General features: G+C 39.8%; 1 protein-coding gene across 2 annotated transcripts in view; it reads right to left on the reverse strand.

The window, feature by feature from the left end:
• The window catches only part of pih1d1 (PIH1 domain containing 1), a 17,198-nt gene extending 414 nt beyond the window's left edge, over nucleotides 1–16,784 (reverse strand). Inside the window, exons 1-10 of one of the 2 annotated variants that reach the window (XM_017438593.3) lie at nucleotides 16,709–16,784; nucleotides 14,068–14,157; nucleotides 11,266–11,323; nucleotides 7,139–7,327; nucleotides 6,668–6,729; nucleotides 6,492–6,573; nucleotides 6,310–6,406; nucleotides 3,070–3,096; nucleotides 2,879–2,957; nucleotides 319–462 (exon numbers count right to left, since the gene is read on the reverse strand). In XM_017438593.3, coding sequence (XP_017294082.1) covers nucleotides 319–462; nucleotides 2,879–2,957; nucleotides 3,070–3,096; nucleotides 6,310–6,406; nucleotides 6,492–6,573; nucleotides 6,668–6,729; nucleotides 7,139–7,327; nucleotides 11,266–11,323; nucleotides 14,068–14,145 — 816 coding nt within the window. In that variant the 5' untranslated portion in view covers nucleotides 14,146–14,157; nucleotides 16,709–16,784. Of the gene's footprint in view, nucleotides 1–318; nucleotides 463–2,878; nucleotides 2,958–3,069; nucleotides 3,097–6,309; nucleotides 6,407–6,491; nucleotides 6,574–6,667; nucleotides 6,730–7,138; nucleotides 7,328–11,265; nucleotides 11,324–14,067; nucleotides 14,158–16,698 lie in introns of both variants that reach the window. The other variant, XM_017438594.3, reaches the window with a different exon arrangement.
• Between the last annotated feature and the right edge of the window lie 540 nt (nucleotides 16,785–17,324).

Genomic DNA, 17,324 nt, shown 5'->3' on the forward strand with positions numbered 1-17,324 from the left:
GACACTGGGTCTAGCTCAACCCAGTGTGTTTCCTGGATTCTAAGAACCAGACAAATCCTGTGTTCCAGGAATCCTCCTGTTATCACCTCCCACTGTTCCCAAGTTCTGGCAAAAACATCCGGACATAACTGGCAAAAACAACCGGACATTCCTAACAAGGCCTGGTGAACTTCTGCACTCTCTATTCTCCTTTTTTTCGTGAGAAAAATGGCGTAATAAAAACAAGATACAAGGTTTTTGCGCCGACAGCGACAGCAGGCAGAAACCTCGCTGCGACGCCCTCGCCGCGTACCGCCGCGTGCTCGGTTAGCTTCCTACCTGCGTGCTCCTGTTGTACTGCGCCACGCTTTTCTCCTGGTCGACGAAGAACGGGTGGAAGACGTCCAGATGGTAGAGCGACGGCCGAGCGGTCAACACCAGCCGGTCCTCTCCGACATCCAGAACCAAGGAGCAAGACGAAGTCTGCGAAGGAGACGAGTCCGTCCAACTGAGACACTGTTCCTTTGAATGGAACGACGGCATCTTCTCCTGAAACAGCTTCTTCACAAACATCTTACGCAGAAAGGCTCTCATAAACCTTTACTTTCATTTATAATTTTTACATACTTGAAAAAAAAAAAAAAAAATTGCAACACTTTTGGAGTATTAGGACAGTGACTCATAAATAAAGACAATATAAAAAAACTCAACAAACTTGTTTCATCTGCTTTTCTGCCCTGAAAACAGTCAGGTCATGTGAGAACTTTGTACATGTGAGAGTAAACAGATTAGAGGCGGATGAATAGAAACTTGTCTGGGCATTTTGATGATTAACCTATCATCAATTGTGAAATAACAGCACATACCACAGCAACTATACAAATACAGTTTTTAAAAACAACGGCTTCTTGTCTCTGTCTAGCATGAAATGATTGACAAACGTGTCACTTTGCAGTTGTGCAGGGATGAAACTAGATTTATACGTCGTGCCCTGAGGAGTTTCTCAGCAGATTTTTTTCATTTTAGTCTGAAAAGCCTCGATCAGCAGGTTTAGCTTGAACAAAAAGGGCTTTTTGTGCTTTACCCGAAACGCTTTCATGAAGGTGTTTAACATGACTTTTATGGTGGAATTACACTAAAGTCTAGATCAAAGTCTAATGGCACTTGGCTCTGGCAAATAGTCATCCTCTTCATCAGGTGACAATCAATGGAGAAGGTAATAAATCCAAGGAAAAAGCTTTTATATCCTGTAACGTAGTGTAAAAGTAGTCTGTCTTTACAAAGAAATGTTGCAGGGTGCCGATGCAGCTGCTGCCTAAAATCCTAACATCCATCAACGAAAATCCCAATAGCAATTTTTTGAGTTTTTTTTGTAATGATCAAAGCTGTAATCCTAAACTGTGATTGTGTGAGATGTTAAAATGTCAGCTCAGTCAAGTAAAGTCCAACTTTCTGTAACTTGTTTAAACTTTGAACAACATTTAGTCCGTGTATGGTTCGTTCGTTTTTTTTCGTTTCAAAATAAAATTGCAAAAACAAAACAAGTATGTGGTTTTTTTTTCGTTTTTAAATGAAATTAGAAAAACAGCAATTGCAAAAATAAAAACAGGGGTACATTTTGGCTTTTTTAAAACCGCAATGGTTTAACCAAAGACAAGCTTTTATTTTGTTGTTAATTCAACGGGACCTTATGGTGAAACCGGAAATGAAGACCTGAACTCCCGGCACGTAACTTTTTTAGTTACCATTAGGTGGCGGTAATGTACTGATTTAATGACTTACTTGGAATATTAAAGAAATCTTGTTGACGGTAAGATCATCAGCTCTTAATAAAATGCGTCGATTCCCTCTAAATAAGACAAACGGATCCATTTTTTAACCGGTAGATTCTGAAGTGCGAACTGAAAAAGTTCTTCTTCTTCTTGTGGATTTTAATGGCAGTTGGCAAGAAACTGAAGGTGTACATTACCGCCACCTACTGGTGACTAAAAAAGTTATGTGCTGGGAGTTCAGGTCTTCATTTCCCGTTCCGCCATAAGGTCCCGTTGAATTAACAACAAAATAAAAGCTCGTCTTTGGTTTAACCATTGCAGTTAAAAAACCCACAACATACCCTTTATTTTTGCAATTGCCATTTTTCTCATTTCGTTTTAAAAATGAAAAAACAAAAAAAACACATGCTTGTTTTGTTCTTGCAATTTTATTTTGAAACGAAAAAAAACAAAGAACGAAACATACACGGATTACAGTTCTACGGTGAAGTCTGAACTATAGCGCTCCAAAGAGGAAGAAGGTTTTCTCACTTGTTTCGCCAAAGTACCATTGTTGCCATTTTTTTTTTTTGTGAATTTCGTCTAACTGTACAACGTACCGCTACTAAATCAGAGCTTGTTAATCCTAATCAAGCTGCATGTTTTGATATAATTTTTGCTCCGGTACGAGCTTCAAATGTAAAATTGCAATGGAAACAATAAAATAACCACCTATTATTAATAATAATAATAAGCTTGCATCCATGCTTGTGCATTATTCCAAGAGGTTTGCAGACAAATGTTTATCCACAGTGAGCTAACGGTCCCATCACAGTATTTTAATCACAGTAAAGTCAGGATTTTCACTGAGCTGGTGTCATAGTTTTTGTTTTTGCTGTAGATTTGCTGCTGTGTTTTAGATCATCTGTTGCAGGAACCATTTTCAGCCAGATTTCATCGCTAAGGCCTCGTATTCGTCTCTAAAGTACTTAGATACACTCTCGACCTTCCTCTCTCTTCTGACACCCAGTAAAAAAAAAAAAATGTTCGAAGCCGCAAACCACATCAGTAGTGCAACCCGCCTAATGTTTGAAGCTGATAAAGATCGCATATTTTCTTGTTATTGTGAGTGTACATGCACAACATACCACTCCAGGCAACTTTATCTCTGAAATGAGGTACTCGGGTTGTCCATCAGGAGGCTCCACAAACAGTGTGAACTCTGGTCTGAGCACAGAGGAAAAACATCCAAGTGTCAGATTGTTGGCTTTCAAAATGTATGTGTGTGTGAGAGTGTGTGAGTGAGTGAGTGAGTGAGTGAGTGAGAGAGAGATTTTACCTTTTAGGGCTAGCAGAGGAGCTCTCCCTGCAGGGATACACACAGAGAGTAGGACATATCAGCACCTAAATGCACAAATCTTCAGCTTACTCAGAATTTTGTCATTTCAAACTTGAGAAACTATTAATGTTTCAGTTCCGTTTTCAATGCAGAAGTAAAACCTACATTAATATTCTATTTTCTGCTGCTTGTTCTGATGTTGGATCATGAGGGCAGCAGCTTGAGCAGGGAAACCCTATGCTTCCTTCTGATTAATGCTCCACTATGGGGAGTGTATAAACTATGCAAAGATGTCAAAGATTTCCCTAACCATCACCTTAAGAAGCCAACAAAACCAGCTGTGGTCAAACTAAGTGACAAATGATCTCAGAGGTGTTGAACTGCTGCTGATTCAGAGCAAGAGTATACACTGTGTTCCAAATTATTATGCAAATAATATTTTCTCAGCTTTTCCAAAATTAATTATATGAAATGCAGTCATTGTAATTTTCCAGTCATCAACTATTAGAGTACAATCGAAAGGTTATTGAACAAACTGCCAATGATAACAATATATTTTAAAAAAATAAAACACTCAAAATGCATGTTCCAAATTATTATGCTCAGCAGAGTTTTCAACCTTTTCATTTTTATAAAGAACAAAGAAATGGTCATTTGTGACCATTAGCAGGTTATTACAAACTGAAATCAAACAATTTAAGTCAAAACTTAATTCTAGGTCATGTTACATTTGCACATAGGAGCCCTTGTTGGAAAGGAGCTTCTGAACTCTCTCGTCCATTGAATTTGTCAGGTTTTGGATGGTATCTGCTTCAATGGTTTTGCATGAGGACAGAATACCCTCCCAGAGCTGTTGCTTAGATGTGAACTGCCTCCCGCCATCATAGACACTCCTTTTGATGATGCTCCAGAGGTTCTCAATGGGGTTGAGGTTAGGGGAGCATGGGGGCCACACCATAAGTTTGTCCCCTTTTATGCCCATAGCAGCCAGAGATGCAGATGTGTTCTTTGCAGCATGAGACGGTGCATTATCATGCATGGAAATGATCTTGCTGCGGAATGCACGGTTCTTCTTCTTGAACCATGGCAGGAAGTGCTGTTTGAGAAACTCCACATACATTATGGATGTCATCTTTACCCCTTCGGGGTTCCTAAAGGGGCCGACAATTTCTCTCCCCATGATTCCAGCCCAAAACATTACTCCACCTCCTTCTTGTTGGCGCCGTAGCCTTGATCGCATGGGGTGTCCATCAACCAGCCATCCTCCACTCCATCCATCTGGACCATCGAGCATTGCACGGCACTCATCGGTGAACAAAACAGTTTTGAAGTCAGTCTTCATTTATTATTTGGTCCACTGGAGCCGTTTCTGCTTGTGTGCAGTGGATAGAGGAGGTCGACAGGATGGCTTACGCACAGCTGCAAACCTCTGAAGGACCCTGCATCTTGTTGTGCGGGGGACGTTGGAGGCACCAGCAGCTTCAAAAACTTGTCTGCTGCCATGACAAGGCATTTTTGCAGCTGCTCTTTTAATCCGACGGAATTGCCTGTTGGAAAGAGTCCGCAATTTTCCCTTATCAGCACGCACACGTGTGTGCTGTGAATCAGCTACATACTTCTTAATTGTGCGATGATCACGATGAAGTGTCTTGGCAATGTTGATTGTAGTCATGCCTTGACCTAAACACTCCACAATTTGTTGCTTCTCAGCAGCCGACACATCCTTTTTCTTTCCCATTTTGGCTGAAAATGTAGGCTGCTTAATAATGTGGGACAGCCTTCTTAAGTAGTCTTGCCTTTAATTGGACACACCTGCCAAACTAATTAGCACAGGTGTCTGCAATTGCTTTCAATTATATAAGGAGCCCTGACACACATCACCATCAATGAGTTTAGCTGACAAACCAAAAATTTCTTACCTTGTCACTCCTAAACACGTTTTGCATAATAATTTCGAACACAGTGTATATTAGTAAGAAGTAAATGTATAAAAGTATATAAGTTTTAATTATTAAGAGCTACCACCAAGCGAGAGATATTATGAAGTTCAAGAAACTCCCCACAGAGATCAGAGACAAAGTTGTGCAGAAGAAGAGATCAGGGCTGGGTTAGAAAATAAAAAAATGTCCCACAACCTGTACATCACACAGAGCCCCAATAAATCCATTATTAGGAAGTGGGAAGATGACACCACCACAGCGAACCTTCAAAGAGAGGCTCACCCAGCAAAACTCACAGACCAGGTGAAAAGGATTTCGATCAGAGAAACAACAAAGAGGCCAAAGAGAACCGTGATGGAGCTGAGCAGCTGTTCTGCAGAGCTGCCAGCATCTGACCACTGTAAACTGCACGCAGGCGGGACTCACGGAAACGTGGACAGGAAAAAGGCAATTGCTTAAAAATAAATAAATAAAAAATAGTCAGACCAGTAGGGAATTTGCTAAAAGTAACATTGGAGACACCCCAAACATTTGAAAGAAGGTGTTGTGGTCCGATGAGACTAAAACTGAACCAGGCCTACAAGGACAGCACCGTGTCTGACCCAAACCTAACACCTCTCACCATGCTGAGAACGCCATCCCTACACCAAAAGATGGTGGTGGCAGCATCATGATATGGGGATGTTTATCCATCAGTAGTGATGGGGAAACTGGTCAGAGCTGAAAGAAAAAACTGGAAGGAGTAAAATATAGAGAAATGATGTCTTCAAGAGACTTAAGACTGACATGGAGGTTCACCTTTCAGCAGAATAATGACTCTAAACAATCAGCTGAAGCAACGCTCCAGTGGATTAACGAGGAACAGGTAAATATCCAGGAATGACCCAATCAAAACCCAGACCTCAGTCCAACTGAGAACCTCTGGTTTGATTTTAATATTACTGGACACGAGCAGCACCCACCCGACCTGAAGGAGTTGGAGCAGTTTGGTTATGAACAATGGGGACAACTTTCAGTGGTTCGATGGACCAAACAAACAGACTCTGGAGGGGTGAATACATACGCATATTCAGGTTATCTGGTTGTTGTCCTTTTGTTTGCTTTACATTAAAATATATATTTTAAAGTGGTAGTTATGTTGTGTAAGTGAAAAAGATACACCCCACCCAAAAAAAACCTTAATATTTCAGATCGTAAGACAACAAAACAGACAGGCGAGGGAAGTGAATATGTTTTCAGCTCGCTGTAGTTCCCCACATTAATCTGTGCCTGGTTGTTTACTGTCGCGCTAGGAACGTACTCGGGCTGCAGCTCCTGGATTACTGGCCTGCTCTTCGTCCTGATGTTCTGCTCGCTGACAGAGCCGAGGAATTTCCTGTTCTTTAGCACCTTCCAGTCTGGGCAGAAAAAAAAACAAAACACAAATGAAATCCATTAATTGCTTCCAGCACAAAAGAGGAAGAACATAAAACACAAACCCACCTCGGCTTAACTCCAGATTATATTTGCCCTCTAAGCCTTCGACAGACACCAGAATAATAAACTGCTGGAATAAGGGATCCTTCTACAAGACACAAACACACACAGTTTAAAAGTTTAAGTTTGTGTCATATTTGTTCAAATTTTTTGCTTGTGGTAGGGTTTTAATGGGCACAAACCTGACACTGCTGGAAAAAGTCCTGGTTGATGACAACATCGTAAGCGGTGCAACTCTGACAGTCTGAAACAGACAGCTGTTCAGTGAGGAAAAACAAAAAAAACAAACTAATTGCTTTAAAATGACAAACGGTAAACAGCATTAGGGGTGCAGTTTCAGCTCCACGAGAAAATTAATGGATTTTTAAGTTTTAATATTATCACTATAAACACTGATGTGCTGCTAAAAGCTTAAAACAATATATTACTAGCAGCTAATATAAAAAATGACTCCCTGGAGAAACACTGTTCCACTCATATTGTATGTGGCAGACATAAACTTATAGATGAAATGTTAACAAATTGTACTTCCTGTTTACAAAAGGGGTTTTGCTTTCCTTCTGTTTTGTTAGACCAGTTCCACTAAGACTAGAATCAGCAAATGAAACTGAAAACTTTGACTGATTTGCGAGCTCTCGGGTTGCATTACACACTGTTGTCTATTTCTGTGTGCGGCTCGCCGAGGCTCATGGGAACTCTGTAGCCGCTTGGATCCTCCGACTGCAGCAGCTGCACGAGCTCATCTCGGGTGAGTTCCGGCGGCGGTGGCACAGAGTTCGACTGGCAGATGTTGATGAAAACCTTCTCCTTGGCGGGCTCGGAGAACGTCTTCACGCACATACCTGGAAGGGGCGAAAGGGAAAAAAAAAAAAAAAAGGGAAAAAGACAGACACGAGACAAGATAAGAAAAACAAAACTGATGAAGGCACAAATGTTTTGGCACATGGGCCAAAACAGTTAAGTTTTAGGTACTAGCAGGTCAGAAACATTTGAATTTTTTATATAATTTTTCATTTTTTAATCGTTTGTGATTTGTTTTTGTAAAAACTCAATAAAGTAAACACATAGCATTTATTAAAAGGACAAAAGTGTATTACTTTTTTTGGAAAAGGAGTTCTAAATTGTACTAGATCCTAAACATAAAAAGTTTGTTTTCTTGTGCTTGGAAGGTAAATTTTAGTCTAGTTTTGGGAACAAAAGCGTAAAATATGAGTCACTTTTCTGTTGCTAAAAAAGGGGTTGTGTGTCGTAGACCCTTGAAGTGAAAATCTCATTGGCCTGTAGTTTGAATCCCACCTGAGAAAGTTTTTTAAAAGTCTTCCAGACTCACTCAACCATTGATGGCCTGTCCTTAAAGGGTGTTTGAGGTGTTAAAAAGTGTAGCTGGTAGTCACTAAACCTGATTCATAGAAGGTTTGAAGGGACATTAGTGAAGGTGATCAAATGTAAATTATACCCACTCCATAATCCCTAACAAAGTCCAATTTCCCTCAATTAATGATTAAACCAACAACAACTTTATTCCTTTAAAAACTTTAGCTGTATTTAGCCAAGTTTTATGAAAAATCACTCAGAAGTCTACGTTTTGGTGGAAGGCAGTCAAGGTTTGTAGTCCTTTTTAACCATGTTTTTCGACCGCTAACTCCACGTTGAACGCGATTGATTCGTTGTAAAAGGAAATAAGATGATTATTGCCCAGAATCATGGAAAATAAATGGATTACCTGCACTAAGATCAAGGACGGCTCTGATTTTAATTCAGCGGATAAGTAATGTAGCGCGTCAGCTTTACCCCGGTGTACCAGATCGGGGCTTAAAGCCTTGGCTTAGCCTCTACACTGGTTTTCTTTTAAACCTAAAAGTAATAAAACCCTAAATATATCACCCTTAAAATGCACTAAAGCCGAATATCTGCATCAAACTCTTAAGCCTGTGGGGCCAACGTCATACCATACCGAAATTGCAAGGACGGGCTGCACAAAATCCCTCTGAGGGCTGCGAATGGCCCCGTGAGAATGCCTCAACTTAAGCGAAACACTGCGAAAACAAATATGTCTTCCATATGCTGTCGAAGAAGAAAGTGACACTTCTTTGAACCCAAGCGTCAAAAACATGGCAAAACGGTTAGCTCACTCCTATCAGGTCACTGCGTCATTATTTCATTACGAGAGGAAAGGTGAAAGAGACGTAGGCTGGGTTAGGAAATAAATGCAGGGGTATACAATCTTGTTACAAATACATTTTTTTTATTACCTTCATGATATTTTATCTATTTAGAACTTATGATGCTTGGCTTGTATGTTGTTGTGCACTGTGGTTTTTTGTCCTTGTCATGTGTTTTTGTTAGTGTAGAAGCAGTGGATTTTACTATTTTAAATTGGGATAAAAAAAAAGCTTATCTATCCACAGCTAAACCAAAAATACAGACCCAACATAAACAAATCAGTAATTCAATACACGGTAGAAGCACTTTATCTGGAGTAACTCTCAGAGTTTGTCTTCTTTTTTAACTTTATATGTGTCTCGTATCACTGTAAAGGAATTTTGGCCCACTTTGCTTTCCAAAGTTACTTCAGTTCATTGACATACTGTATGCAAGAGCTTGTTTATTCACAGCTCACTTAAGACACCACCAAATCACCTTCTGCATTAGCAGAAGGCGTGAATTTAGATTGGGCGCCCTGATTGTTTCCGATGTCAGACATTTAGATCAAAGGTAGGAAAAAAAAAAAAGAGGCAATTATGAATGGTACAAACACACACAAAGTTCTATTTATTTTTCTCTTTTGAAGGGGGTGGGGCGCAGAAAAGTCAAAAGTTTATGTAAATCTTAAGTAGAGAGTTTAGGAGTTATACAATGGGTGTTTTGATGTTGTTTTGACCTGCAGGTTCATGCATGACTGACTGACTAACTATGCTGCTAGATGACCTCTGCTGCAAGATCTAGTTTGCACCAAGCTTCAGATTCTGACTGGCTGTACAGACGAGTTCATGTTCCACCGAACGGCCCCCATAACCTGTTATCTGCACTTCACGGGTACAACTAGAAGCAGTCAGAGAGGGCAAACCACCCCCAAGGACACAGCGTCATTAGTAAATAGTACGATTCAGATCATAATCTGGATCACCACCAAGATTTAATCCATTGCTATTGTTTTTTTTTGTGACAACCCCAACATTTCCTGAAGATTTCCTCCAAATCTGTTGTTGAGTTTTTACCTGATCTTTGCTAACAGACAAACAAACCAATGGACAGAACAGGAAACAGAACCTCCTTGGTGGAGGGAATAGAACGGTAACATGTAGGAGCAGAGACAAGTTTTTAACAAAGAGGTCACCTGTGACCTTGACCTTTGACCTTGAACTTTGGGGAGAAAATAAACACATCATATCAGCACAAATGCAGCTCAAGCACGGCGGTGGAGGGGTGATGGTTGGGGCTTGTTTTTGCTTTTTATGTGACACTTTAAAGCTGGGACACAGAACTCGGATGCCAATTTTTGTGAAAGCATAGAGGCAAAATAAGGGTTAAACTTCAGATTGACTGATCATAGTGCTGAATCGCTGCGTATTTGGAAAGTGAAACATGGCGCTGTGCACTGTGGGTAAACGTCTCTTCTCTCGTCTCATCTTTCCAAATAACATTGTTCCACAGGTCTCTTGGTTCATAAGGAAACCTAAGTTGTGCTGCCACATTCCACATAACCTGCAACTCTTTAAACAAACTGGACCTGTTCAGTCGTTTTCTAACTGCACTGTTGTGAAGTTGAACTTGCTAACTGAGGCGCGTAGAGTCTAAGATGGAGGTCATGGGTGTGCTGCAATCTCTCTGAACCTTACACAGTTTGACTTCGAACTGAACCTTCTAGGTCAGTGGTGTCCAACCCTGGTCCTCGAGGGCCACTATCCTGCATGCTTTTGTTGCTTCCCTGCTCCAACACACCTGATTCAATGGCTGACTTACCTGTTCAGCAGGTCTTCAAGTTCTACAGAAGCCTGTTAATCACCTATTTATTCAAATCAGGTGTGTTGGAGCAGAGAAACAACAAAAACATGCAGGATAGTGGCCCTCGAGGACCAGGATTGGATATCACTGATCTAAAATGTCCAACGTTTTGGGAAAATGAACGGTGCTTTTGATTGTTTCCCACCTATGAATAATCTTTCTTTCTGTAAAATGACAAACTCCAAATTGTTTGGAAATGACCCTCAACTCTTCCCAGGTCGGGCTGCAGCAAAGATTGATTCTCCGAGGTCATTGCTGATGTCTCATTTCCTCTACATTTGTTGGGAATCAAATCAGTGCATTTGATTAGCATCACCAAGCAGTGTCTTACCCTATAAAGTCACACCTGGATTACACACACTGCTTCTGCACTTCAAAGACTTTTGTGAAATAAATGACACAATGTGATCAGTCAAGTGTCTTATGGCACACTCCATAAGACGCCAAGAAGCCACGTGGTTGCAAGACGTTCGTTTCACACCTTTCATCTTCCACGAGAACTCCCGGTAAGCTCCCCGCTGCTCCTACAGCGTTAAAACGGGTTTGACGCAATTTTTTTTTGCGCAACTACGTAAATGAGAGCCGGCTTTGTGACTTCTCACGGAGTACGACAACAGCTGTACTGGTTATGTAAGATTGTATTTGGTTACATTTAAAACCCGGTAAAGACAAGACTGTCTTTTTTTTATGTTCGGATAAGTAAATCTTTAGAATCAATTAATGGTGAACATTCTTTTGTTTTAATGGCTCCACCTCTTATGACGGAGAAACTTACCAGGCTGAGGTCGAATTACTTTGGAATCTGGAGTTTCAGTCTGCAGCTTTCCCATTGTCTAGAAAAAAAAGACCAAAAGTTTCCTCCTGTTAATTAAACGTAAATGGCACATGTTTTGTGTAAATAAAACATTAAAAGTCATCTGAATGTTAGAACAAATAAAGGGAGCTTTTCTCCATGTTTGTTCTGATTATACTCCTCACTTTTAAGCCAAACAGTTTACTTTCCCGGCATGACGCTCAACTAAAACTAACTTGTAGTGCTTAAACATGGACAGTTAGACAGTACATTATGGAAAATTTAATCCAAAACTACTGCAATCCAGTGGTTAGTTTAATTTTTCCTGTAGAAGGACTGATTTGTTGACCGACTGGTTCAACAGGCCAGTTTTGACCTTGCAAATCTAAAAGAATTTAAGAGAATCAATCTTTTACGTTTGATTTGCCACTGTGGTTCCCAAAGTTGGGGTCAGGACCCCACTGTGGGTTGTAAAAACAACTAGTGCGGGTCTTAAGATGATTTCTAGCAATCAAAGAAAATTTTAAGATGATTGCTGATGGCACCTTTTTTGCCATAATTGTTATAAAACATAAAAACAGAAGTCATAAAAGACTTCAATAATCATTTTGTTGTTTTTTTTATCTAATTAGTGATAAAAGTATTTTGTGGGTTTGGGAACCACTGATCTATGACATTCATAGTCATTCATTTTCAGTCTGAGGAAGTATTATTTTCTTTAAAACATCAGGGCAAAGTCAATCAATCAATCAATCAAATTTTATTTGTATAGCACATTTCAGCAGCAAGGCATTTCAAGGTGCTTTCAAGGTCAGTAATTGACAGTAGACGCTTTTAACCTCAGATGTTTAACCTCTAATGTGTTCTGGCAAAACTGTCTTTTTAGTTTTTTTGGAAGCTAAGAAACAAAAAAGAAAGGTTCATCAACTACAAAAACAAGTTAAACATTCACATGGAGTGGTGGAAATAAAATAAAACCGCACAGACAGAAAGGCCCTGCGACTGCATTGCAGTGCTTATAAGAATCAGATGTCACCGTTTTGTTTCTTAATGGCAGCTGACCCAATTTTTTGACACAACTGACACATTGAACCTGACTGATGTTAGCCGCTGAGACATATTATGGAATAACACAGGGTGTTGTGAAATGTCCAACATCTCTGTCCAGACGGCCGGTGTAGATGTAACGAGGCTCTGCAATTCTTGGACAAAACAATGACCCTGCCTGTGTGGGAAACATTGGGTCCAACAATGGGTCAGTCTCAGAAAAAAAAAACATTACTAAAATTCACCAAATGCAAATCAGGCATTGCTTTTGAGTTTGGGTTCAACAGAATTACTTTTAAAAGCAAAAAACTGAAAGTGGTCTCGACAAAAAAAGATGGTACCCTTAACTTAATATTTTGTTACACAACCTTTTGAGACTTCTGCGCCTGTCCACAGGTATTGTGCCCCACTTCTTAAGAGCAAATAGCTCCATCTGTCTCAGGTTTGAAGGGTTACCTCTCCAGATTGCATGTTTCAACAAAGCAGCTCCAGAACAGAACCGAGCCTCCTCCATGTTCCACTGTAGGAACAGGTTTCATGTTTTGTGTCTGTGAACACCGAGCTGATGGGACTTGTTGCCCAAAAGCTCCTGTTTTTTCTCATCTGTTTAAAGGACATTCTCCCAGAAGCTTTGTGGCTACTCAAGATGCATTTTGGCAAATTTCAGTTTGGCTATTTTATGATTTGGTGTCCTCTTCAGTCGTCTTCCATTAAGTCCACTTTGACTCAAACAGAGCGATGATCTGACACTGATGATTCTTGACCTTGGAGTTCACCTCTAATCTCTTTGGAAGTTATTCTCGGTTCTTTGGTACCCACTCATATTATCAGTCTCTCCAATTTGTCATAAATTTTCCTCTAGCAGGGAGGTTGTCTCCAGTCCTGTGGACAACCTTCTGAACATCAAGCTGCTTGGAGATGGTCTTATTGTCTTTACCTTCAACCTGCTGCTCAATCATTTCCTTTCTAAGCTCCTGAGACAACTCTGCCCTCAGCTTTCTGTGCTCCATGTTCAGTGTGGTACACACCATGATAGCAAACAGCCCTGTGACTACCTGTCACCCTTTAAACAGGCAGACTGACTCATTACAGGACTGAAGACACCTGTGATGCTGATTACAGGACACACCTGAGTTACACATGTCCCTGTGGACAAATTAGTTTGATCTTTTCTAGAAGTACCATCCTTTTAGTCAGGGCCAGTTTCATTAGTTTGTTTTATGAAATAATTCTGTTGAACCACAATTTATTAGTTGGTTTTAGTAATCTTTTTCTTTGTATTACTTTTGTCCGTTTCAAATTATTTCAAAGGCCTTTGGGAAATGAAAAAAAAAAACAGCAAAGAAGTACAAACAAATTTACATATGTCTAAATTTTGCATGCAATATCAGGTTTAATATTTAATTTGTTTCTCCGTGACTCATTTCTGCAAAAACAGACTGACCCAAAGAGGTGGAAATCCCTTCAATACACTCACTGTGGAATATCACTGTTTTAGAGCTACAACACGTTTATGTTGCCCGTCACGGCCCACCTATCACACGATATAAAAGAAAAAGGCGATTCATAAAACCCTGATATTAATGAGGCATTCATGTGTTTATGTCATGTTTGTGAACCAAACTATATCCAAATTAAACCATTCTTTCTGGGTGGTTCCCTTTTTTATTTGTCGGCGAGTGTGAAAAAGAAAAGAAGAGAGTAAGTAAAAGAAAAGCAAAATGAGAGCAGAATTACCTGTAACAGCAGTTGCTGATATATTTCTTCTTGTTGCTGTAATTCCAGCTCAGAGTTGAGAAGTGAAGAGTCGGTCATCCCCGGTTTGAGCTAAAAATGGTAAAATACAATAAAAAAAATTCATTTGGGCGACAAATCTTTCTTTAGATACCATCAATGCATCAAACTGCCCCTACTACAAAATAAAGTTTTATTCAATTTCCACCATACATCTTAGTGGGCCGCTATATTAAATAACATCAACATCTTATTACGTTTAGCTTTCACTGTTGGGGGCAGGCAATTGTTTCTGCTCATTTCTGTGTGCATGTCTGTCTGTCTGTTAGCAAAATATCTCATAAACCAGAGGATGGAGTTTAATGAAACTCTCAGAAAGCAATCAGTGAATGTACATCTACAACTGATTAACTTTTGGAGTCACCCGCATTAAAGTTGGTCGCCACAGCTCAGCAACGATCACAAACACAAAAACAGCTATGACTCGGCATATTTTACAAATACTGAGCTAAAACCTGGTGTGGTGGTGGCTGAGAGGCATCCTCAACACACACAGCAAACACATCAATCCAAACCTGTGTTCAAAACTTTGCCCAATAACTTTGAGAGGCAACTCTGTCTCGTCTGTTAGCAAAATATCTCATCAACCAGTGGGTGGGTTTTGATGAGACTCAGAAAGTAATCGCTGAATGCACATCTACATCTGATTAACTTTTCAGGTTGCTACAATTCAAGATGGCTGCCACAGCTCACATTGAGCCAGATTCTCTGGGAAATTTCTTCTAGGTAAAATAAAAGTGGACAGTTGGACAACATAAACAAGAGGTTGCCTTTGGGGAATGAGAAAGTGTCATGCCCTGAAAGATTTTTTTTTCTGTCTCACAAGAGAGGAGTGGTCAACAATTCAACCACGGCCCAGAAAAGGTTACACAGTGCTCCAAAAAGCCTGGATCAAGCTAAAGAGCCATAAAATATCCATCACAAATAAATATTGTGTTCTAACATTCAAAATGAACAAAGTTAAAAGTAGACTGAGCCGCAAAGTCAAAAAGCATTACTAGAGGGGCAAAGCTGTGTGCAAATTAAGTGGCTGCACAACCTTTTTCCTCTCTATTAAAGAAGACCCTAATAAAACACAAGAGGAAATACTCATAGAAGTCTCAGTCTAGGGACAGATAAGCCACAGCGGTGAGGAAGAACATACCCTACACTGTCGACAACCAGAGCGCGAAGAACTTAAAAGTAAACTCGGTGAACAGCTTGCAACTGCAGATGAAGAACAACTTTCTGTGGGAAATTTAAATGATGTCAAATCTGTTGCAGTCCTACAGAAAATCTCCAGGGAAAAGAATCTACAAAATCGGCTCGACAGAGACGTTTTCCCAGGAGTGCTTACAAATTCAGCAAAAACAGGATGAGGAACAGCCAAGCACTAAAATGAAACACAACAATATCCAATACATTGCAATTTCTCCATTTGTAATACACATATATTCAGAATCACAGCTGAATATACTTAACGATCTACAGAAAAAAAAACAGCTGCTTACTGGCAATGACAGTGTAGTTGCCAAGCCAGAGTGTAGAAGTCAGTCAGTGCTTTATTATGCAGCTTGTGTTTCATGTCAGTACACAACACAAACTGCGGTTCCCGTTTGTGAAATGCTCACATCAGATCAGACAACAGCAACTCCTAAGCCAAAAAAAAGTGCTGAAATGGCCATTTGATGAAGTTTCATAAATCAGAGGAAGGTTTCACAAATCCCAATCATGGTTTTAATTATTCAGTTATGTGTTTAGAATAATCCTGTCCAGGTCTGAAGTGTCTAGGTGTTGTAGTTTTTTATCTTGAAGAGATTAAAGGTAGTAAGGTAGTGAAAAATTAAGTGGAATCGCCCTTTAGCCATTTCCCGATTAGGGAATCAGAAGCCAACTTCAGCTTCGTTTGATAAGGTCAGTCAATTTTACAGATATTGAGCTAAAATTTGGTGGGGTAGTAGCTGAGACTAACTCCCAACACATTCTCCAAGTGCTACATACCGTGCAACATATATGTTTAAAACTTATAATTGTTAAATTCAACACTGACAGCCTGTTAGCAAAATATCTCATGAAATTGGACAGATTTGAGAGAATATATAAAGTGACTGTAAGGATCTGAACAAACTTTGTATTTCTCATGACGTTCAGTATATGCTGATTAACCCAAACTCTTTATGCGACGACTATTATTCTGTCTGCATAACCTGAGAAAAATTTCACACTCTTTAATATTCGTTAATTTTCTTAAGTTATAAAAAAATGTGGAAAATTCAAAAAAAAATCCTGCAGCAGCACAGACATGATTGACCATTTACGGGCCGACCTATTTTTTTTTTTATAACACTTTGTTGCCAATAAAGATACATTTTACGTCGTTCTAAATAGTTTAGAGCTGCATAAAACAACAAACAAACTCCAGATGTGGAGTCTGATCTATGGTTAGCTTAGCTTTAGCTTGGTAGACTAACAATCGAGCCACTTCCTGTTTCCTTCAATAAGCGACAAACCCCGTGTATATAACTGCGACAACGACTTTGTGTCGTGTAGTTTGTTTTTAGAGTTTTTTACACGCATTAACAATCGTAATTCAACCTTTGCTTACTCCTTTAAGCAGTCAGGTGGAGCAGCATCAACTCGCGCGTCAAAGTTGACTTCCTCCTAGCAACAGCAACTTCCGCTATGAACCTTCCAGAGTAAAAGCATAAATATTGTCCGATCCAAAGGCAAAGTAAAAATAATCGACATTAATAAATATAACAAATAATGAATGATTATTATTTAATTAGTAAAGATTATAATATATTTTGATGGTAAAAAAATATCCCAGGTCCTCTACCAGAGGACCTGGGAGCTTGAGGGTTCTCTTCAGTATCTCAGCTGTTCCTAGAACTGTGCTCATCTGGACAGAGATCTCTGAGGTTCTTCCTGGGATCTGTTGGAGCCACTCTGCCAGTTTGAGGCAGGAAAAAAAAGAGAAAGTTTTTAAAGGCGATGACAGATGGGAGCCACTGACAATCTTACGGTGGGACATCAAAACCAAAGGCCAAACATATTTGTTTTGAAATCAAATCAATTTAAAAAAATGTGATTTGGGAGAAGGAATCATCTGATAAAGGTCTGAAAAATGAAGTAGTGAGGATGTTTTATGACTTGCCTGTTTATACTGAGCGAGGGATGGAGGTTCACATGTGTGAGCTGTTTGCACCCTTTTTTTCCTC

The sequence above is a fragment of the Kryptolebias marmoratus genome, linkage group LG12, assembly GCF_001649575.2.
Source record: "Kryptolebias marmoratus isolate JLee-2015 linkage group LG12, ASM164957v2, whole genome shotgun sequence".
NCBI classification, from domain to species: Eukaryota; Metazoa; Chordata; class Actinopteri; order Cyprinodontiformes; family Rivulidae; genus Kryptolebias; species Kryptolebias marmoratus.